The sequence below is a fragment of the Crinia signifera genome, chromosome 8 (genome assembly GCF_055691185.1).
Source record: "Crinia signifera chromosome 8, ASM5569118v1, whole genome shotgun sequence".
NCBI lineage: Eukaryota > Metazoa > Chordata > Amphibia > Anura > Myobatrachidae > Crinia > Crinia signifera.
In genome coordinates, this window is record NC_139224.1 from 67,099,054 (window position 1) to 67,123,465 (window position 24,412).

Below are 24,412 nucleotides of genomic sequence, written 5' to 3' on the forward strand. Positions count from 1 at the left end.
GGATCTTACAATAGTAGCGTGTGCTGCAAAAGTGGCATCACGTTTGTCAGGGGATATAAATGATATTCGTTAAAGGGAGGAGACAAAGAGCAACGTATCCAAAATTGCTCAGTGTGTACTGGATTTGGTCAGAGAATTGAAGTTTCAATATCATGAACATATGGTATGAATGTTGTAATTAACGCTTAGACGTTAATAACCCATATTATAAAGGGAAATTGTGAGTATGTGATATCATATCAGAAAGGTGAAATTCATGAATTATTTAGGAGATACATGGCAAAAGATTAGAGTTCTGACTGTGTCTCGTGAATGGACGTGATCTATATTATGTGGGATCTGTGATATCTGTGACTCTGAGTGATGTGAATCAACCATATTTATTATGGTATAGTAAACATAAGGTAAGTATATGGGTATGTTGAAAAATGTCTGAAACTGGACAACAAAAGTGAATAACGGTGAATACTGGAGGTGAGAACTGGTGAGAATTCACAAAAAGAGGGGGGAAAATGTGACCAGATAGAGAGCAATCTGGGTATTGTTGTGAAGGTGATGTACACCTATGAAGGAATGTGCATTGTGCTGATAATCAAAAATGGATTTGGTATCGATAATTGGATCAAAAGGTAAGGATACTGGTGATAGTGATAATGGGAATAATGATAATATAATGACTGTTAAAATAAGCTGTTCATTGGAGTATTCATGATACTGATGATCAGAGATAAGCTGTATATTTGTTCTCCTCATTAAGTCCATTGGGGAACATGGCATCCAGCAGAAATATTAACCTGGTTTCTTGTCTTAGCAGTTCACTGTCCAGATCGCCTCTTCTAATCCCTAAGTTCACTTTAAGCATCCCATATGCTTTCAGCCCAGAGGGATCTTGTTGGTGATGTCGGTAAAAGTGACGAGCCACTGGAGTCAGTGTTTTCATGGCTCTTTTGTCTTTTGAGGCATTTTTGATGCTGTTCGCATGTTCTAAAATGCGTTTCTTTAGGGGCCTGATGGTCTTTCCAATATATGTTTTATTACATGGACATTGTAAGTTGTACACTACCCCTGCCGTGTCACAGGTGATGTTGTCTTTGATTTTCCAGATGTAATTAAATTTGTCTTGATAAGAGTTTTTTGTGATCATATATACACAGGCCTTGCATGTGCCACATTTACGTGAACCAGTTTTCATCTTATCGGGTCCTTTGATCTTGTCCAGATGGCTGTGGACTAATATATCGCGCAGGTTTTTGCTTCTGCGCCAGCTGATTTCAATTTTGTTGCCCAGGATGGGAGACAGATCAGGATCTGTCTTGAGGATGTCCAGATGTTGATTGAGTATCCTCTGGATATCCTGCCATTCCTGGCAATAAGTCCCTATGAATCTGACCTTCTGATCTTTGGTATCTTTAACTGAGGGTACAAGTAGGGATTCTCTTTTGACCTTTTGGGTATGATGGTATGCAGATTTAATAGCCCGATTGCTATAACCTCTCTCTCTAAGACGGCCACTGAGTTCATCAGCTCTTTTTGTAAATGTGTTCTCATGTGAACAGTTGCATTAAGTAGGCAAAAATTCCCCTTTGGGGAGCCCCTTGGTTACAGGAGGGAAGTGGGCACTCTCAGAATGTAAAAGGGAGTTTGTGGCAGTTTTTTTCCTGTACATATCAGAGGAGATGGTCCCATCTTCCACTATGTTCAGGCGCAGGTCTAGGTAGTTAGCCCCTTCCTGGCTCATTTCATAGGTGAGACGTAGGTTGAATTCATTGGTGTCTAGAGAATACTTGCTATCAGTGGTCGACATATATAGTCGACATTCGTGTTGATCCGTCCTCACAGATTGACATGATACTGTGGACTGTCGATAACTGACACAGAGATATCTGGCCCTGACAATAAAGAAAGCCAGCGACAGACCCCCTCGGTGACAAAGCTGGGGTACTAGTCGACACCGGTGTCAACCTTATCCATAAAGAGCCCCTAACACGTCAGAATATAAGGGCATCTTAGGCAGACACCCAGACAATTCACTGTGATACTGTATCTGGGGGCCTAAGAATTATCAGTCGATCTAAACCCTATGATGTACTAAAAACCACACTATTTACCACACTTCTGTCAAATATCTGCACCTATGCACATGGGCAACCAGCCACTAAGACACCCAAAACTTTGAACTATACAAATACCATGATATAGAGTGTCGGCTAAAAATAACACCTGTACAATTCACATTGATCTACGGTCAACAAGTGTGTGGAGTCGGAGAGCCATCGTTTTTAACACATTTGCGTATATAGCTATAGAAATTTTTTTTAGGAGTAGACTTGTGATGGCGCTATGCTGCCTAAAGAATGTACTGACCCCTGATTATCACCCAATAATCAACAATACCAAACAATACACACAAATGTGGGTTTCCAACCGACAGGCGCAAAATGAATTGGGTAATAGTCTCTGAATCTTCCCACGTTCTCTTCAGAGGTTGCTCGACCACATGGGGGAAAAATTTCAGAAGAGAAGAAGGTAGTTAGGTCTGACCAACCCAAGGACAAAATAAGGTGGCACAATAAATATTTTGTGAAGAGATGGATGGGCGTACCCTACTTACGGTAGGTAGGGCAGCGTAAAGGCACGTAGCAGTTTCTTTTTTCTTCTATTCTTCTATTCTTCACCAGTGACTCTCTTTCACGTTGTGATCCTCAATTTTCGTCGGTGAACGTGATATGGAAAGAAGGTATAATGTATAGGTTTACACTTAGTTGACTGTGTGTCAAAATAAATTTATCAACACCCTGTGACTTGATTTCTTGATAGGTAGAAAAGGTGCTCAGATTGTACCTTACTCACCAACAATATAAGCAAGGTACACATATAAAGGTTTCTTTTACTCAGAGAAAATTATTCTTCCTTATGTAGACCAAATATTGGCGTACCCCAACTCACGTAAAATAAAATCTTCATACACGTAGCGTGTTCTTTATTTGGTGTGGCTCGATGTCAATCAATGGACCATATTTCTCTCCCAATTGTGTAGTGGAAAATATAACAAAATTGTGTCAGATCAATAGTAATGAAACCTCCTCCTAGGTTTACACTTAATTGACTGTGTGTCAAAATAAACACCCGGTGACTTGATTTCTCGGTAGACAGAAAGAGTGCTTGAATCATACCTTACTCACCAACAGTATAAGCAAGGTACACATATAAAGGTTTCTTTTACTTAGGGAAATTATTCTTTCATATGTAGACCAAATATAGGCGTACCCCAACTCACGTGAAGAAATGTGTCTTCATACACGTAGCGTGTTCTTTATTTGGGGGGGCTCGGTGTCAATCAATGGACCATATTTTTCTCCCAATTGTGTGGTGAAAAATATAACAAAAGTTGTATCAGATCAATGATAATAAAACCTCCTTTATATTAGAGGTAAGGATACGTGATTGGGAATCGGTACATCTGTCAGAATGAACTTAGGTCTACAGTCATTAGGTCGACCCCACTAGGTCGACTGTCAGGAAGGTCGACCTGACTTAAGGTCGACATGACTTAAGGTCGAATTTGCATAAAGGTCGACATGAGGAAGGTCGACTGGTCATAAGGTCGACATGGGTTTTTCACTGTTTTTTTATCCGAATGTCGACACAGTCGACATGGACACAGTTGGCAATGAGAATCGGACCCTCGCATCGCTCGCTTCGCTCGCAATGCTTCGGGCACGGTGCCTCGCTGCGCTCGGCACACTATTTTATTCTCCCACCACGCCCTAGTGGATGGTAGGGCATGAAATACCGCTTGTCGGCACATGTTGGCTCAAAAAACAGTGAAAAACGGGCACATTTGCTGTTACACCTTGATAATGGATCCAGAGAGGGATCCGAAACGCGTTGGTGGACACGGGCCCAGCAGACGCCCAGGAGAGGAGATTACCTTCAGACTGTGAAAGCACCTGCGTGACCCGGGATCCGTATGTGACTTTACATATGCCTGTTTGAACTGTTTTTATCCAACAGTTCCAATCCATCTGGTAATTACCTTTCCAGGCCTAAGCCTACAGCCCAGTGTATTTTGTATGCCTACCCGGATGTTTGGGAATATGTTTTAACATTGTACCCCTTTGTTTTACTTATTGTGGAAATTAAAAAATACAGTTTTATGCGATGATATCTTATGTTTGTATTTTCACATATATCATCTCTGGGGCTTGGTGATGTGGAGACGACCTTGTGAGGATCAAGGGAAAGAAATTGCATAAGAGAAAAACCCTGAGAAGGGAAGTTTTTGCATTCATTATATATTAGCGCTGGTTGAGGGTCTATATCTATTCTTTTTGCATGACATTTGCTGTTGTTCACATCATACAAGACCTACCCATTGATGTTCAAATACCTCGGCTTACATTAACCATTTGGCCGCCACAAGCTAAGTGGGGATCAACTGTCACCACTCTCCCCTATATCATACGAAGTGGGCCTGTATATGGCCTGTATATGGCAATGTGGCATGCCATTACCTATCCTGTGGTTTTCTGTGTAATTCGGTAGAATCCCATTCAGTAACACTACTTCCAGATTTGCACTTCAATCACTAAATATGTATGTACAAAACCAAGATGTATGTGGACACATCTGGGAGGGTATGTTTGATGCATTTTGTGATTAGTATCTTCAGTCCCTCCTTAGTAATTATACAATTATGTACATGACCAGAGGATGTTGTTAGAGAAAAACAAAAGAAAGCTCTGGGGAAGAAATGTTACCTATGCGTATAATAATGCCAATCACGACTTTATCACCTCTGCTTCTGTGTTCGATTTTACCCTTCAAAAGTAAATACTGTATTTGCTGGCGTATAAGACTACTTTTTTCCCCTGAAAAACATGCCTCCAAGTGGGAGGGTCGTCTTATACGCTGGGTGCACTTATATAACAAACTCTATATTTTGAGTGGAAATGTTGGGGGGTCGTCTTATACGCCCAGTCGTCTTATACGCCGGCAAATACGGTAGCCTTTTATTTTGTTCCATATTTTAATTGAGACACATGTAATTAGATTTTGGCAAGTAGGTGAGACATTAGGAACATAGTTTAGCTCCAGAAATGTTTGATGGCAAACTAGAATGAAATCCAAGCATTCCTAAAAATCCTTTGCAACTGATGAACTTTAATAGAAGTCCACCACATTCACAGAATATTAATAACACTTATTCCTATACTGTATCATACTCAGGTCCAAGTGCAAGAGTCCACTTCAGCTGTTCTTAACAAACCAGACTTCATTTCGTCTTCCATAAGGTTTTATGGGTGGGTCATAGCCACAGCAAATATAATAGTCTGTAGAATATGATGCATCTGGTCCAAGACAAGAACGGAGTTTCTCAGCATGTGCTACATAATCTGCTGCCTTCGCGAATCCTCCGAATTGCCTGCAGAGAAGAACAATCAATTGTTAGTGGTTACACTTTTGTTCTGCTAATGTGTTATTACATAGTTGCCAATTTTGAATCAACATTTTTGTCAGTCCTAGGTTTTACAAACAATTCTCTGTAAATTAATGGTGAGAATGCAGACAATATCCATATTGTTCACTATTATTAAATGTACAGAACGGTTCCTATTCTTCTGTGCAATGGATTCCATTTTTATCATACAGTATATTCTTATTCTGTGGTTTAAAAACTATGCATTGTAGGACTTCCGGTGGGTGGAGCAACGCGATGGCCGCCTTTTAATTTCATCACCATCTCCGTCTGCTCTAATCCTCATCAATCCACCCTAAAAGCCCCCTATCGGGTACTATTTCTTTCCCAGTGGATAGAGGACTGCTCGCCTGCCACATCCATCCTAATATCAGAGCAGTTGGACCCACATAACCACCGTAGTCCGGCCTGCAAAGTTTGAGGCCTACCACCGCATGAAACAGGGGATGCCGTTACTGCCTCCCTTACAAAGCCTTCCCTGCATCTGCCATTGATGTTGCTGCAAAGCATTTCACCTGAAAAGGTACTCCTGTGGGCACCGCTGCCTCCCGTGTAGCCGCCTGTGGAGCGCAGCGCCTTTTCCCTGCTGGAGGCAGAGACGTGGGGGCACGCAAGAACGGTGCCGAGACTGCCTGGGGAACATCGGTCGGAGGCTCTGTCTGGTCACCGGCATCTGCTGTGTCGAGCTGCCGGACAGCGGGGCTGATCGCCAGGCGTGAGGCTCTGCGCCTGGTGAGTGCTGCTGCCTGTCCCACCGTGGTTGATGGGCGCTGGCTGCGGGACGGAACTGTACACCTCACCACCTGCTTACCTGCGGAGACCCATTGCAGGGACTGGGCTGGGGATCTGCCGTGATATTTGCAGATAGGGGCTCTGCTTCTGGCTGTCTGCCCCTTAGGCTGCCTGACGGCCCCAGACGAGGGCACTGCTTCGGCTCACTGTCTCCCCTCCACCACTGCCATTTCATAATCCTGACTGCTAGTGCCTAGTTCCCCCGCACACTGTCTGGAGCCAAACGGCACACTCTTGCAAGAGGTGGAAGCCACACACTGCACTGCATGCAAATCAACCTGTCTGCCTTGGGGATGTCCCACTCCACAAAATACAATTAAGAGAGGATTACCCTGGCAAGGTGTCAGAGATAAAGCGACCTAATTTATTTTGTGAATAGACTAGCACATCTATTCTGTGCCCTGAATCCCACTAGCAAATCAGGCCTGTCTCACATTTTGGAAACTGCAGCGCCCTGTTCTCGCAAAAGATAAATGAGATATACTGCGCTTCGCCAGGCTGTTTTCAAATTGCCTTCCCAGAGCCCTGCTGAAAATACTAAAGGAGAAGCACATGTAACACCCAAGAACTCCCTCCCATTCATACCTGGGACAAAGACCTGTGGGGGAGATTCTCTAAACAAGGAATGCGGTAAAAACCCCGTTATCGGGGTTTTTACCGCATTTTGGGATGCTGTAAGCATCCCCCGCCGGGTTAACGCGGCGGGGGGCATCGCCAGAAAAATCTGGCGATGCCCCATAGAAGCCAATGGGCTTCTACCGCATCCCTCCGCCGCCCCGCTCCGACCCCCCGCCGCCCCGCATCGCCCCCTCACCTGTGTCCGGGCAGCACAGCGCAGTGCTGCCCGGACCTGTGACCTCCTCCCTGCACTGATCCTCTTCCGGGTGCAGGGAGGAGGAGAGCCCGGCGCAGCAGCAGCAGCACCGGGTGTGTGAGGGAGGGAGGAGCTGCCGGGACCTGCTGGGACCCGGCGACTCCCACCGCAAAGGACAGCTCTTAACGCAAGAGCTGTCCTTTGCCTTAATTATCGCATATGTTACAACATATGCGATAATTAAGTATGCGATGGGCGGCGAAGGGGGCGGAGATTCTTAGAGAACCTCCCCCTCAGTCCTCTGACTTTTGAGCTCATAGCATTACACTAAGGCCCTTATTCTGATCGGTGCGGCCCGATCAGAATATGCGGCCGCAACCGTGCAGGCGAATCCCCGCCTTCCATACGGATCGCCACCTGCCGTCCGTATGCGGATATGAGGCGATCCGCATGAAATTGTACGGGGATACGCCTCCTCCATGGTGGGAGCAGCCCCTGCATTCGATGGTCGCCGAACATCGAATGCAGGGCCGCACGCTCCACCAGGTCCCGCAACACAAGACCACACGGACACTTGTCCATGTGAAATCATGTATAGGGGCGGGCAGCTGACATCCGGCGATGTCAGATGCCTCCCAGATCTTCCATCTCCTTGTGTGTGTCAACTTCACCGCTGGGCACTCAATTAAATCACGTGCCCGGGTCACCAGGATGTCAAGCTCCCGCGGTTCATATGCCATGTTTCTTGTGGTTGGTTCCTCTGTTGCCCCACTGCGGCCACGGGCACGGGCACTGCCACGGCCACGGGCACGTCCACCGGTTGCTGTACCTGAAGTGCTGGGCTGGCTACTCTGTTGGGAAGCCACCTGCTGTGTTCCCAATGATTCTGCTGATGCTGAGGATGGCCCAGCTGCTGATTGGCCTGATGTTGATGGGCCATCTGGGTGCTCTGGGTTCAGGGGGACATAGGTGGTGTTGGCCTCCATGCGGGACAACAGATTCTGCACCACCTGGTCTTCCTCTGAGTCTGAGCCTGCCATGTTTGCAACAAGTGTTTGCCTCTCTAGGACAACTTTAAATACTATTTCTGTAATTGGCGTTAATCAGCTGCAACCTGCGTTCCGTATGGCCGCGTCCCGTACGCCAGCGTCAACCGTGCGGCGCATACGGCCCGCCCCTTGGTGTTGAAAAATATTTCCAAAAAACCTGGCAAACTCAGTAAGTCTGATTTATTAGCTACATGCAGATTCCTACACCAATGAGCAAATAAAACTGAGGTCAGACATGAAATGTATATTTGAATGTACATCTGTACTGTGCACTTGTTTGCTATGTAGTACAACTGACACTACCCATTCCATATGTCAATCCAGTCCACCACTTAGCCACAAGTAATCAGTGCTAGCATCCAAATCACATGTGAAAGCACTCCAAATTCAGGTTAGATGCTAGCTACTTTTCATTCCACCTCTGTAGTATGGCCCAGTAGAAGGTAAGTGTACACATGGCAGCATGGCCTAATTTTGGGAAAAGGTCTGCCACTATTTGCTATGTTTCTGCTGCATAGCTTTCATTATAAAATAGCTGTTTAGTACCTTGTTGAGTTAGGTGTAAGTGTCTAATGATGCACACTATTTCACCTGTTGCTTATACCCATGTTTGGTGATTAGATTGAATGTGTTTCCATCTTATTTTACACTGTTTAGGATGGGTGTGCGATGCAATGGGTTAGCCGTCTGTTCGGGCGCATACACGCTGTTAGTGTAAAAATGAACAATAAAGTTAATACCAAATATCACGCTGATCAACCAATGACAGCACATGATTGTTTGATTTGTGCCATTGCTAAGATGGTGGCTTATGGCAGAGCAGCACCGTTTTCGCCTGCAGAGCTGAGGACACTGGTCTCCGTTATGGAGACCAGGCTGGGGCGGGCGGGCCCCTTCATAACGAATAGGCAGAAACGCTCTGCCTATGCGGTGGCCCGCCGGCGGATCTACGCACGCACCCAGGTGCGGCGGACCATCGCGCAGCTGGAGCTGCGGTGGTCCGACCTCCGGCACAGGGAGCCAGAGAGGCTTCAATTCATAAGGGCCAGCATTGCTAGATGTTAGTATTTAAACAGTAAATGTGGATTTGGACATGATTGATTACCTGACATTATTTAATCCACTAAGGTCACCAGCCTGATCATGAGTTAAACATGGCATACAATATATGAGTGCTACTTCCTGTTTGACACCCTGTAATGGTCATAAAATATGTGATTGGGGAGGATTAATGCTTGTGATGCTTATAATGGCCCAAATGTCACAGCATACCTGCCATGTTACAGGCTGTGTTTTGTAAAGGCCACTGAGGAGCTGTTTGCCTGTACAATTATCTGTACTGATAACCTTTGCATTTCTAGGTTGATAAGGCTTAATACAAATTACCACTAATTGGCACTTTTTTTCCTTTTCACAAACACAGCCCGTGATCGAGCAAGACAGGCACGGGAGCAGGCAGAGGCGTCCCAGGCCCAGGAGGAGGGCACTGCCGAGATGGCCGAGGAGGTGGTGGCAGAGGAGGAGGAGATTGTGGAGGAGAAGGTGGTGGCAGAGGAGGAGGAGATTGTGGAGGAGGAGGTGGTGGCAGAGGAGGTGCAGATTGTGGAGGAAGAGATGGTGGCGCAGGAGGAGGAGCTGGTGGTGGAAGAGGTGGCACCAGCTGAAGAGGAGGCCTGTGAGGTGGCGCAGGCGGAGGAAAGTGGTATGTATACATAAAGTTTAATTATTCCTTTAGTCATCTTCTATTTGCTTTGTAGCACTGGTGATTAAATGGTTTTTTGCAATACTATAAAGTGATAAAACAAACTGGATAGCAACAGACACACTTTGGGGTTAGATAGGGTGGCCAAACCATCCCTTTCATCCTGGACACATATTAATGACACAGGTTGTGCGGTTGGCTGTCAGGTCGATTTTAAGTGCCACTGAACCTGTGTAGTTAATCTGTATCCTGGAAGAAAGTGATGACTTGCTCATGTAAGGGTTACATGTCCCTGCTGCTTGCATACAATCTGTAGCCTCATATAGGTGAGTAGAGTTTACTGGTGATTGATCTGTGTAAACTAGATTCAGTATGGCATAAATGGAGTATGGCCAGGCGTGGCTTAGACTGGAGTAACAAGTGGTCAGTGTCCCTGGGCCCTCCTCTAGCTAACCCCCCCCTGCGGTCTGCATGTATGTTTTTCACCATAATTGTGTGTGTATTTGGTCTTAGTAATGCTTTTGAGCATGGGAGTGGGTTAGTGCTGCAGCTTCCCCTAACTGGCATTCTGACAATGATTTCTGGAGCAGACCATCAGCAGGCAAGCCATGCTTGATTGCACAAATGTACTGAGCATTCCTGAGAGTTGTGTAACTCCCCTGCCAGGCTCCATCATATAACAGACACTGAACTTTGTTTGCAGAATTGTGATTGGTGCAGCGCGTGGCATGCTTCTCAGAGCTTAGTCATGGGTGGGTTTGGATTGAGAAGGAGCAGTATGACTGTGAGGTGTTCTACAGAGTAAAGGGTAGAGGGCCAAAATCAGCCTTTCCATGTAGTATGTATGCATGTATGTATAGGTGTATGTCTATATATAGGTAGATATGTGTGTATATATATATATATATATAGTTATATATATAGATATATATATATATCTCTATATCTCTCTCTCTCTCTATATATATATATATATATATATATATATATATATATATATATATATATATATATATACACACACACACACACACACCTCTCAGAATGCATGTTTAAAATGTAGGTTTGACTATGTTAAATGTATGCATGAATATCATTAGTCATTTTTAATTTTGAATTTCCTCCACAGATGAGCCTGCCCAAGCAGAGGAGGGTCGCCGTGGGGCCCTCCTTAGACTCAGAGGCCTGATGAGGCAAATGTTGGACTTAATGGACCAAATCATTGATGGGGAAATGTGATTTTCTTATTTTTTTTACAGTTCTGTTATAATAAATCGTTATTTAAAGTTCAAAGTTGTCAGTGTTTTTTTCTAACATGCTAAAGTATATGTGTAACTTGTTTAAATTCTTTAAAATAAGCAAAATGTACATAGTGTATATAGATGTATGTTAGAGTCACATGCTGTAAGGGTTAATGTGTGTCATGAATGTAGTAGGAATGTGGGTTAGTATAGATGAGCATTTAATTGATTGAAATTGATAACAATCCCTTTTTCAGGAGGTTGCCTAATTGCCTAAGTGGGTCATGTGATCGCTGTGTGTACTCAGTACAAAAGTGTTGGATTGAGCGTAAATACTCCGCATCGGGGCGTACGGACAGCTTCCCGTACGTTCTGACGCGGTAAGACCGTGCTTGTGCGGGAAGACCGTGCAAGAATCTGTACGTTTCCACCGCACACGCACGGTTTGTATGTCGTCCGTACACACGCCCTGTTCTTAAAGAGTGAGTCCGTCCGAATGCGGAGGACACGTGGGCGTTTCTACGGACGATGCCCGCACGCCGCCACACAGCGTGGCGTGCGGACCGCACCGTAAGAATTTGGGAATATCCGCAGCGATCAGAATAAGGGCCACTGTTACTTCACTACTGATTGTACAGAAAGAAAAATTTGAAAATGTATGCTTTGTACACTGTGATTTAATGATGCCTTTTAATATTATTATTATTAGATCTCATTTTTTTTGCAATAAAAAACAATTTTGAAAAAAAAAATGCATTGTAACCAAGTTTAGTAAACATAATTCTAAGGTTCCCACAATTGATCCTCAAGGCGCCCGAATGTTCCAGGGTTTAATTACAGTATAGCCATGCTTTGCCACAGGTAACTTCATTAGTACCGCTGTCAATTTAATTTACCCATCTGTGCCTTGTGATATTTCAGACCTAATGTGTGCATACATTCTAAATTATCTATAACTCCTAAGAACACGGTATAAAAAATTGTAATATGGCAGCACTAACAGCAAAGCACAATGTGTTAAACACAGATAATGGATGTGTTGTATATCTCTAGAGCTACAGATTGTGCCATCAGACTAAAGCCATTATACATTTTGAGTGTTAGGATGATTTGTGGATAAGCAAAAGTCTTCGCCGTTACCAGGGCCGGATTATAATGGAGGCACAAGGGGTCAGTGCCCCTGGGCCCCCCTCTAGCTAGGGGCCCCTGTGGTTGTCATGTATTTAAAAAAAAAAAAAAAATTAAGTTTTTATTTGTTTTTTTTTAGCTAAAGGTTTTGTGCATGGGTGGGGTAGTGCTGCAGCTTCACCTATCTGCCAATGTGACAATGATTTATGGTGCTGAGCATCGGGAGCCAAGGCACACTGATTGCACAAGTGTGCAGTGCATTTCTGGGAGTTGACTAAGTCCCATGACACTTTGCACCAGAGGACAGAGGCTGAGAAGTTTGTGCTGAGCTCTGATTGGTGGAGCTCATTACATGCTTCTCAGGTCCATGGAGAACAGCAGCAGCAGCTTAGTCATGTGAGGGTTTTTAATCAGAGGCAGCACTAGGACTGTGAGGTCTCCTCCAGAGTAAGGGGCAGAGGGACAAATACAGGCTTTTCGTGTGTGTGTGTGTGTGTGTGTGTGTGTGTGTGTGTGTGTGTGTGTGTGTGTGTGTGTGTGTGTGTGTGTGTGTGTGTGTGTGTGTGTGTGTGTGTGTGTGTGTGTGTGTGTGTGTGTGTATATATATATATATATATATATATATATATATATATATATATCCCCTGCAGTTAACCATTGACCAAGTTTATTCTGCCTTTACTCTGTGTTTTGACAGTATAATATTCTCCCATGCAGTGTGCGGCCAGTAATGACAAGTGCAAGGGGGCCCCCCGGTCTAAAGTACCTCGGGCCCCCCGAAGGCTTAATCTGGCACTGGCCGTTACATAAGTGTCTTCACAGTGCTACACCATTAAGCTACTTCCTCAATCTATTTACATTTTGTAGGCATGCTATTCTCAGTTCCTGTTCAAGGTGCCAGCAAATTTGTCTAACCCCAAGTTATATACACTGCTCAAAAAAAATAAAGGGAACACTTAACCCCTTCCCGACATTGCCTTTTTTGTTAATTTTTTTTTTTTTTCCTCCTTGCGTTCAAATAAGCGTAACTTTTTTAATTTTCCGGCTATATAGACACATGAGGGCTTTTTTTTTGCGGGACAAGTTGTACTTTGTAATGGTACCATTTACTATACCGTATAATATTCTGGGGAATCAGGAAATAATTCAATGTGGGGTAAAAAAAAAAAAAAACGCCATTCCACAATTTTGCGCTGGTTACGCTTTTTTTGGAGTTCATAGTTCGTTTAAAATGATGGGTTATCTTCATTCTATGGGTCGTTACGATTCTGGTGATACCAAACTTATATAGTTTTCGTTATGTTTTACCACAAAAAAAAAAATAGCAACTTTTACGGTTTTTCTAATTTGCGTCGCGTCGCCATGTTCTGCGGCTTATAACTTTTTTATTTTTCCACCTACGGACCTGGGTGAGGGCTCATTTTTTGCGGGCTGAAGTGTACTTTTTAATTAATACCATTATGGGATATGGGCGACTTTCTGATCTCTTTTAGTTATTTTTTTTTGGGTACGCGATGCGACCAAAAAACGTAGTTTTGGCGTTTGGAATTATTTTCCGTTTACGCCTTTAACCGTGCGGGATAACTAATGTTATATTTTAATAGATCGGACTTTTAGGAACGCGGCGATACCAAATATGTTTATTTTTTTTTATTTTTTATTTATTTTTATTTGTGAAATGGGGAAAGGGGGGTGATTTGAACTTTTAATATATTTTTTTTTTTTTAACTTATTTTTTTTTTTTTTTTACTTTTACTACAAGGCCCCCTAGTGTACTTGACCACTAGGGGGCGCGATCGCCTGTACTAGGTTCAGCCATAGAGCTTTATGGCTGAACATAGTGATTTTCAGCACTTTCTATTACATCCTGCCTCAGGCAGGATGTAATAGGAATACTGACACGGCCAGCACAGGGGTCTACATTAGACCCCTGGCTACCATGGCAACCGATTGGCACCCTCCGATCTCGCCGCGGGGGGCCCCGATCGGCCCCCCTCCGATCAGCTATTTAAGCACTGCGGGCGCTTTGCCCGCGGTGCTTAAAGGGTTAAACGGCCACGATCGGCGAACTCGCCGCTCGTGGCCGTGAGAGCAGGTGCCTGGCTGTAATATACAGCCATTACCTGCTCTCTTTCAAGCCAGCTCACTCCGTGAGCTGGCTTGATTCCCCCGCAACCGACACATGACGTATATATACGTCATGTGTCGGGAAGGGGTTAAATAACTCCAAGTCAATCACACTTCTGTGAAATCAAACTATCCACTTAGGAAGCAACACTGATTGACAATCAATTTCACATGCTGTTGTGCAAATGGAATAGACAACAGGTGGAAATTAAAGGCAATTAGCAAGACACCCCCAATGAAGGATTTGTTCTGCAGGTGGTGACCACAGACCACTTCTCATCTCCTATGCTTTCTGGCTGATGTTTTTCTGCCGTGCCACCGGCTGATCGCTTGTACCACTGTCCAGGGCAGCTTTGATTGACGAGCGGTGAGCTGCCATACGGTCTTTGAATCTACATTGGGTCTTTCCAATATAGGAAAGCCCGCAGGGTCAAAAAATGTGATATACTGTATATGTATCTTGATTACAGGTGACCAGTTTTGGCATCCTCATTCCGGAAAAAATGAAAATATTAAATACCGTTTTGACTGTAATAGTACATACACGGTATATCAAATTTTGTGTCCCTGCAGGCTTTCCTATATTGGAAAGATCCTAGCCCCGGGCGGCAGCAGCAGTCAGCGTGCAGATACGGAACAGCACTGGGTGTCCTATTTAAGGTAATCTTTTTTATACACTTACTGTATTCTGAAGACGGTCATAATAAATAGTGACCGAAACGTTGATAATAGTACAGTAGTTGTTGTCTATGTTAATTTATGAAGAAACGTGAGTGCCACATTGTATTGGATATATATGTGACCACCTGCTGTTTGGGCTGAAACTGGTTAATGGGGGCACCCGTTCAAGTATCCACGGTTGTTTGAGTGACGGTTACTGGACTTTGTTATATATGTATCTATATATATCAATATTTAAAGTGGGGTCCCCAATCTGTGCTCAAATTTACTCAGAGCAGCACCTCTGAGGGATCCCCTGTTAGACGGAATCCAGTAATCAGATATGAAAAATAAAAAAATTGTTTCAGAGGGCGCTGAAATATAGACAAACTGTTGTCTTCAAGGATATTTAATACATAGCTTTAAAAAAACACATAAAAAATGCCCTTCGGGCATAACAATGTGTGTACAACTCTCCAATTCAAGTTAATATTTCAACAGTGTAGGATCCTTTTAAGGATGTCGACAGCAATGGACATCATGACTTCATCGGGGCAAAGATACAACAGTCTGATTGATGAATTTACACTAATCGCTGACTGAGATCTAGGTCACAAAAAATACAGAAAGGTCCAAATTGTAAATATCCACTAAGGCTTGGAGGATTATCCACCAATGCTGGTTCCTCAATGGGTATATATGTAATTACTCAGATGAGCTGGTGCCCTGTGACTTTATTCACTGTCAGCTACCAAATAATAGCTCAGTATATTAATCCCACACACTGGCTTTCACAGAAACCAACTTACTAATGGAGAATATCCATTAATTGAGATGTCTGCTATGGTCTTTCGATGCTTATCTCCATTGAACTATTACCATTGTTGGAGAAATGTACTACATTATGTAAATGTATTATACTATGTACAGTCGGGCAAAAAAGTATTTAGTCAGCCACCAATTGTGCAAGTTCTCCCACTTAAAAAGATGAGAGAGGCCTGTAATTTTCATCATAGGTATACCTCAACTATGAGAGACAAAATGAGGAAAAAAAATCCAGAAAATGACATTGTCTGATTTTTAAAGAATTTATTTGCAAATTATGGTGGAAAATAAGTATTTGGTCAATAACAAAAGTTCATCTCAGTACTTTGTTATATACCCTTTGTTGGCAATGACAGAGGTCAAACGTTTTCTGTAAGTCTTCACAAGGTTTTCACAAACTGTTGCTGGTATTTTGGCCCATTCCTCCATGCAGATCTCCTCTAGAGCAGTGATGTTTTGGGGCTGTCGCTGGGCAACACGGACTTTCAACTCCCTCCAAAGATTTTCTATCGGGTTGAGATCTGGAGACTGGCTCGGCCACTCCAGGACCTTGAAATGCTTCTTACGAAGCCACTCCTTTGTTACCCGGGCAGTGTGTTTGGGATCGTTGTCATGCTGAAAGACCCAGCCACGTTTCATCTTCAATGCCCTTGCTGATGGAAGGAGGTTTTCACTCAAAATCTGACGATACATGGCCCCATTCATTCTTTCCTTTACACGGAGCAGTCGTCCTGTTCCCTTTGCAGAAAAACAGCCCCAAAGCATGATGTTTCCACCCCCATGCTTTACAGTAGGTATGGTGTTCTTTGGATGCAACTCAGCATTCTTTCTCCTCCAAACACGACGAGTAGAGTTGTTACCAAAAAGTTCTATTTTGGTTTCATCTGACCATATGACATTCTCCCAATCCTCTTCTGGATCATCCAAATGCTCTCTAGCAAACTTCAGACGGGCCTGCACATGTACTGCCTTTAGCAGGGGGACACGTCTGGCACTGCAGGATTTGAGTCCCTGGCGGCGTAGTGGGTTACTGATGGTAGCCTTTGTTACTTTGGTCCCAGCTCTCAGCAGGTCATTCACTAGGTCCCCCCGTGTGGTTCTGGGATTTTTGATCACCGTTCTTGTGATCATTTTGACCCCACGGGGTGAGATCTTGCGGGGAGCCCCAGATCGAGGGAGACTATCAGTGGTCTTGTATGCCTTCCATTTCCTAATAATTGCTCCCACAGTTGATTTCTTCACACCAAGCTGCTTACCTATTGCAGATTCAGTCTTCCCAGCCTGGTGCAGGTCTACAATTTTGTTTCTGGTGTCCTTTGACAGCTCTTTGCTCTTGGCCATAGTGGAGTTTGGAGTGTGACTGTTTGAAGTGTTGGACAGGTGTCTTTTATATAGATAAAGAGTTCAAACAGGTGTCATTAATACAGGTAACGAGTGGAGGACAGAGGAGCCTCTTACAGAAGAAGTTACAGGTCTGTGAGAGCAAGAAATCTTGCTTGTTTGTTTTTGACCAAATACTTATTTTCCACCATAATTTGCAAATAAATTCTTTAAAAATCAGACAATGTAATTTTCTGGATTTTTTTTCCTCATTTTGTCTCTCATAGTTGAGGTATACCTATGATGAAAATTACAGGCCTCTCTCATCTTTTTAAGTGGGAGAACTTGCACAATTGGTGGCTGACTAAATACTTTTTTGCCCGACTGTACCTTGTTTGTAATTTCATTTAGTTTATTTTCTCTTTCTTTGTATGAAAAGAAAAAAAAATAATAAAGAGAGATATATAAGAGCTCAGTGGGAGAGATGTGCACTGCTGGGTCTCCAGTCTCCAGCTTTTGGAACCCAGTATTGCACATCTCTCCCACTGAACTCTAGTTTGTCTTGTAGCAGACCTGGTGCCGGCCCTGGTTCCAGATTGAAGCTTTCTACCTGCTGCTGTGTTCAAAGAAGGTAGCAGGACTTGCTGGTACAGAAGGTGTATACTTGCTGACTTTTGTGCATAGCCTGTGCTTACCTTCTGTCTCCTGAATAAGCTGTGTTTCTCCAGCAATATCTGCAGAAGCGCTACATGTTCTATTTTACAGCATCATCAATATCCAGCAACATTAGACTACCTACTACTTTCGTATTGTTACAGCAGTACATCATTCTTCTTTATTAAGCACTAATGGAACTCAGTAGACATGTCTTAATCACTATAATGATCATATTCCCCAGTCCTGCTGGTAATCAGAGACCATAGCTGTGTCTGCCATGTATTCTGTGAATATAAAGTCAATTTCTTCTATAAGGAGAATCCCGCTCAGATCTACCAGTTTCATTCACACATCCTCCAGCCACAATAATACCTTGGACCCTGCCACAAATTCAGACAACCTTCAGACTGGCACAGCCACAAATATCATGCATCTAAAAGTCCTGTTGGAAAATAGCAGTACTGTATATGATGGTCATAAGGTTCCTGTTAGTATATTCTGCTACTTACGTGGCATATACAGTCAAGCCTTCTCTATTTTCAATGCAAATGCTCTCATCAGTAGGAATTGGGGGATCGGTCTGAAACTGGTTTGGAATTCGAAGGATAACCTTGACTTTTGGTTCGAGAGTTTCACTCTTTGTAGGATAACTAATGATTGAGACTGGAGAGGTCATTCCCATTCCCGCACCTTTGAGAAAAATGTGTTGTCATTTCTGTTGTATTTCTGCATCAAATGCCATCATTTAAATTGTCAGATCACAGAACTCTCTGTACAGTAGTTGTATGTATCTATTAAAGGGTGATCTTTTTACTTTTATTTTATTTCATTTAACATCTGTCATCTTTAGGACATACATTGATCATATATGGCAGGAGGCACTAGCGTGAAAATGTGGTTATCAGTGTTTTTACCTCATTTTCTAGTGCACTAATGCCGGGATACCGTTGCTGGGGGTATTGCCAGAAACCCCCAGAAAAAAGATGTCCATATTCTATAGAAGCCTATGGGCTTCTATCTGCAGCACTGATTGGGGGTATCCATCATGGCTCCCTCCCAGTATGCCCCACAACCGGTACGGTCACACTGCACACATCCCAAAGGACAGCTCTTATAGCAAGAGCTGTCCTTTGCATTAATAATCACATACAGTATGCGATTATTAAGGATGCAGTAGCCAATGGATGCCGGTGAAGTTGGCCCATGGACGTTAGAGAATAGGACATAGGAGCAGATAATTCAGTAGTGTGTATGATTGGATTGTGCTGTTTAATCTATAAAAAATATTGTTTCACATTTCAGATGTGTCCATGGAAACCAGTCAGTTTCTTTCAATATATACTGTAGACTGTGATAGATATACAGTATAATAGCTTTGCACCTGTAATGGTAGCATCTACAAACACCCCCGGCTGTACTACAGCACCTTCAGCTGCTCAAAGTAGGCCATTTAGGCCTTGCACATTTATACTCACTGTACATCAGGGAATGGCATTTTAGTTGTATTTGCATGAAAGTGCACCAAAAAATGAAGCCATAGTCATGTCTACCTCTGAATCAGACCCTAAAGTTTTTATACAGTACCAGATGGTTTCAAAAAATTTAGAAATAAGAGAAAGCTTTAATTTACCCTTTTCATTAGAGCCACCAACATATTTCAGGAGCTTCAGCACACATTCTTTTGTTGCCTCATCAAATGGTTTTCCAGACACTTCCACGGAGGCAAATTTTCCACCCTCGTATGCTCTTTCTTCAAAGCTTATTCCATCCTGGTAGTAGAAGAAATTTAGATATTCCCATGTAAGGAAAGTAAAGAATAGAACATGTATAACACTAGTACTTTCATTGGTTTAGTCCAGGGGTAGCCAACTACAGATCTCGAGAGCTACCAACAGTTAACGTTTTCCAGATCTCCTCACAGAATCACAAGTAAAATAATTAGCTCCACCTGTGGATCTTTTGAAATGTATCAGTAAGTCATGAGTGCACCTGTGTACCTGTGAGGTAAGCTGGAAACCGTGAACTGTTAGTAGCTCTCGAGGACTGGAGTGGGCTACCCCAGGTCTAGTTTCATTGTCACTTCTTCCCACTGACTCAACTGTACAGACTAAGTTGTCATAAGGTGCCCACACACACTTATGCGACTTCTTGGAAGTCAAAGTCGCAAAATAATTCCCATTGTGGGTGGCAGGATTGCATGCAATATATTGCATGAGGTCCTTTTATATGCAATATAATGTATCACATGCGACCCCATTCACCGCTGCCAGATCTTACCTGTAAATTGCATTGCATAGAAAACAAGTGTTTTTATAATAAAAATAATTAACTTTTATAATGTAAAAGCATAAATAATCATAAATAATTTCTAGTTACAACTTACAAGTAGGACTTCCAGGGCATTCATTTAGCTAATACTTTATTTATGAAGTGAAAACCGGAACTGGATCAGTTCAGCCAGTTCCAGTCTCATTCATTTGCACAGTCAGTTACAGCCAAACTCCAGTCCAGTAAGTTTAATTCTGGTCTGCAGTGTATATCAGCACCCATACTAGGGAACCCAATCAGAGAGCTGTGACCTACATGCAGCAAAGTCCATACGGTACCGCTTTGTAGGTGTTCCTGGTGAATGCCACCAACTCCTAGAATGGGAAAGTCCGTATTTCTGTCAGACAACCATGACAGTTATATGGTCAGCAGTCTGAGCAAATCCCAGAAATTAATGAATATGGCCAATAGTTGATATAATTCACAATATATTATACAGAAACATGTCATATAGTTGGATATCAGCTCAAGAGTTTTCCTGAGAAAAAAACTAACTGTGCAGAGAAATCCCAGACATTAAATGATTGGATTAATCTAATATTTGCCTTTTAATACACAATAGAATTCAGTGGTCCTCAACCGCGGTCCTTAAGGCACAACATTCCAGGTTTTATCACTCTACAGGATTAAGCACAGGTGACGTTCGGCTTAATTCAGACTTGATTGCAGGGCAAATTTGTTCTCAAAATGGGCAAAACCATATGCACTGAAGGTGGGGTAGATGTAACATGTGATTTAATGCAAGTAAAAAGTGCCCCCAGGGCTGCTTCCGGGGGGAGTTGAATGTTCACCGGAAACAGCAGCCACCCATTCATTTAAATGGCGGTTTTAGTAGCTGTGGGCAGTGGCATAACAATGGAGGGTGCAGGGGATGCAGTTGCTATGGGGCCCGGCGGGTGGGGGGGGCCCGGGGCCAAGCTAGCACTCTCCTGCACCCTTTTAATTTTTTAAATAGCGCTGCTGTCCCAGTGCCCTGTCCCCCCAGTAAAGTATTCTTTATTAAAATGGAATGAAGTGGCTTGCCCTGCAGGAGAATTGAAACACAGCGGCGCCAGCGCTGGAGGAGGCGGTCCACTCTCTAGTGACCAGCCAGCAGCATAGGCGCGAAATAGAAATGCGCCTGACCTGGCTGGCTGTCCAGCGGCTGGCACTGATGACATTACAACCACCGTGGTGGTGTGCAAGTGGAGACAGGCGCAGCAGTCAGGGGACCCGGCAGCGTGCAGTGGAGACAGGCTCAGCACTGCGGAGACCCGCCGATATGCACTGTGACAGGCACAGCAGTGCGGGATCTCGGCGTGTGGGGACCCTGAGGTATGGAGCGGAGACCTGGCAGTTTGGGCAGGTACACAGCGGCACCTTTATTAGGAAGGGGAGGCGGGCTTTGAAGAGGTACGGAGCAGCATCTTTATTAGGAGGGGGTTGAGGCGGTAGCCATCGGCACCTTTACTATGGGGGGGGGGAGAGTTGAGGAGGTAGTGGTACGCAGAAGCATCTTTACTGGGAGAGTGGAGTGAAGTGGGAGGTACAGTATATAGCACCATCTATACGGGGGGGGGGTCTACCCTGCCCTCTCTTTTCTCCCCTGCCACCACTTTTTTCTCTCAACCCAATCTCTCACTCCAACTCTGTATCCTCTGTCACCTCTTTATCCTCTCTCTTTCCTCCCTACTTCTCTCTCAGTTAATCAGCAGCTTCCCATTCATTTGAATGGGAGTTCTGAAATCTCCTGGCCGACTGCCGACCACAACGTAGCCTGTTCCCCAGAGGATGCAGAGCAAGGAGAGGGCCTTTCCTGCCCGTCGCTTCCCCACTCTGAAGACAATGCTGGCACACATCCGTGATGTATCACTGATGGGTCCCATTTTGACTCATCTTATTGTCTGCCTGTCCAGCCTCCGACTCCAATCCAATGCGCACAGGAACACGCACCGGATCGGTGGGAAAACTCAATATCTCAGGCCCAAGTCGGACAAGTGTATGGTGTCCTTTAGATATGGGTGGGGTGTGTTCAAACTGAAATTGCAGGGTAAAAATAAAGAAGACCAGTGGTGGTTTGTAACTATGGGCTGCAGGGCTGCAGGGCTGCAACCCCCCCCCCCCCAGGTAAAATCTGCCACTGTCTCTGCCTAAAGTGAAGCCATATTTAGTCTGTGAGACTGCACTGGCTTCAATGTGACTGGCAGTGACTTCCTATTGGAAGTCCGACCTGCCAATCACTGAAGGCAGTCCCATTGGGAGGTGTTCCCTCCCTCCGGGATGCCTCTAAGTGCGCAAATGCACAGCAGCCCCCAAAACGTGTGCTTCGCATACGCAGTAGCGTGGAAACTACTGCACATGCGACGGACCCAGGAATCCGATTAAGCCTCCGGGGGCTGCTGCATAGGCAGCTCACGGAGACTTGGGCCAGCGCATGCACAGTATGTATTAATTTACTGCACATGCGGTCCGGAATGTGTGGGGACCCAGAGCGTGGCAGAGGCAGCAGCAGTGGAGGGGGGGCCCCGCATTGCGGCAGCCTTCCTACTTAAAACAGGTAAGAGCCGCCACTGAAGAAGACATCAGCAAAATAACTTACCCAAATCTAACTCTCTGCACAGGTTACATTTACCCCATCTGCAGTGCACATGGTTTTGAGAACAAATATGTCCCACGATCAGGTCTTAATTAGGCCCTTAATTAGAACCTCAGTCAGCTTGATTATACCATCAGTGAATAAGCAGGGGTAGCTATATAACCTGGAGGACCACGGTTTAGGACCAATGCAATAGATTATGCATAGTGTAGATAGAGGGGACAGCCTTCCAAATATGTCACCTGCAGTGCATTCATCATAAGTCACTCTCAAGTTCTGACACTTTGGTTAAGAGCTTAAGCAGTCCAGTGACAGCTAAATCACTTTTGCCTCCTGTTGTATCCATCAATCACAATCGGAAGTAGTCCTTCAGTCCATGTAACTGTCATGACTGACTCCTCCCCACCCTGTATACCTCTGGAGGATCCGACAGTAGCTAAGCCTACTGCTGCCGCTGATGCTGGGAGTCGTTCATCATCCCGGAGAGAAAGTAGCAACACCACTACTTTCACAAAGCAATTGACCATCCAACAATCCTTTGCCAGGAAGATGAAGTACGACAGCAGACATCCTATTGCAAAGCAGATTACTCAGGCCTTGACAGCTATGTTGGTGTTAGAAGTGTGTATGGTATCTGCCATTAATGCAGTGGGATTTAAACAATTGATGGAGGTAGTGTGTCCTGGTACTAAATTCCATCTAGGTTCCACTTCACTAGGCAGGCGATACCCAGGATGTACAGAGACGTCCAAAAAAGTGTCCTTGGTGTCCTGAAAAATGCAGTTGTACCCACTGTCCACTTAAAAACAGACATGTGGACAGGGCAAACTAAGGACTATATGACTGTGACAGCCCACTGGGTAGATGCATCGCCTTCCGCAGCAACAACAGCAGCAGCACCAGCATCTCCAAAATGCCAGCTCGTTCCAAGGCAGGCTACGCTGTGTATCTCTGGTTTCACAAATAGGCACAATGCCGAGAACCTCTTAGAGAAACTGAATGAAAGCACAGTGGCTTAACTCACTTAGACTCTCCAGGGGATTTAGTGGTACCTTAAAACACCTCCAATATTGTGCGGGCATTACATTTGGGCAAATACCAGTATGTCCCGTGTTTTTCTTACACATCAATTTGGTGGTGCAGTATTTCCTGAAAAGATATAGGGGCATGCAGGAGATGCTTGCAGTGGCCCAAAAAATTGTGGGACACTTTTGCCATTCTGCGACTGCCTGTCAAAGAATGGAGTGCCAGCAAACCCTCCTGAACCTGCCCTGCAATAAGCTAAAACAAGAAGTAGTGATGTGGTGAAACTCCACCCTCTATATGTTGCAGAGGATGGAGTAGCAGCAAAAGGCCATTCAAGCCTACACAGCCACCTACAACATAGGCAAAGGAGGGAGGATACACCTGACTCAAGCAAAGTGGAGAATAATTTCCATGTTGTGCAAGGTTCTCCAACCCTTTGAACTTGCCACATGTGAAGTCAGTTCAGATACTGCCAGCTTGAGTCAGGTAATTTCCCTTGTCAAGCTTGAGCAGCTGGAGAAAGTGAAAGAGGAACTAAAAAGGAGTGATCCCTTTAAGCATGTAGGTCTTGTGGATGAAGCCCTTAATTTGCTTTGCCAGGATCTGAGGGTGGTCAATCAGGTTTAAATCAGACCACTATATTTTGGCCAATGTACTCGATCCTTGGTTTAAAGCCTAAGTCATGTCTC

The 24,412-nt window shown here is 44.3% G+C and overlaps 2 protein-coding genes across 2 annotated transcripts in view; one reads left to right on the top strand and one right to left on the bottom strand.

Annotated features, from left to right (window-relative positions):
* Window positions 1-5,143: 5,143 nt before the first annotated feature.
* Window positions 5,144-24,412, bottom strand: part of HEBP1 (heme binding protein 1) — a 40,030-nt gene continuing 20,761 nt past the window's right edge. The window contains exons 2-4 of the mRNA XM_083156626.1: window positions 19,425-19,563; window positions 18,304-18,484; window positions 5,144-5,425 (exon numbers count right to left, since the gene is read on the bottom strand). Coding sequence (XP_083012752.1) covers window positions 5,251-5,425; window positions 18,304-18,484; window positions 19,425-19,563 — 495 coding nt within the window. The 3' untranslated portion in view covers window positions 5,144-5,250. The remainder of the gene's footprint in view (window positions 5,426-18,303; window positions 18,485-19,424; window positions 19,564-24,412) is intronic.
* LOC146026184 (uncharacterized) lies at window positions 5,696-12,823 on the top strand. The gene is made up of 3 exons (XM_083156627.1): window positions 5,696-6,211; window positions 9,558-9,836; window positions 10,966-12,823. Exons 2-3 carry the CDS (start codon window positions 9,629-9,631, stop codon window positions 11,073-11,075), a joined length of 318 nt encoding a protein of 105 aa, XP_083012753.1. The 5' UTR covers window positions 5,696-6,211; window positions 9,558-9,628; the 3' UTR covers window positions 11,076-12,823.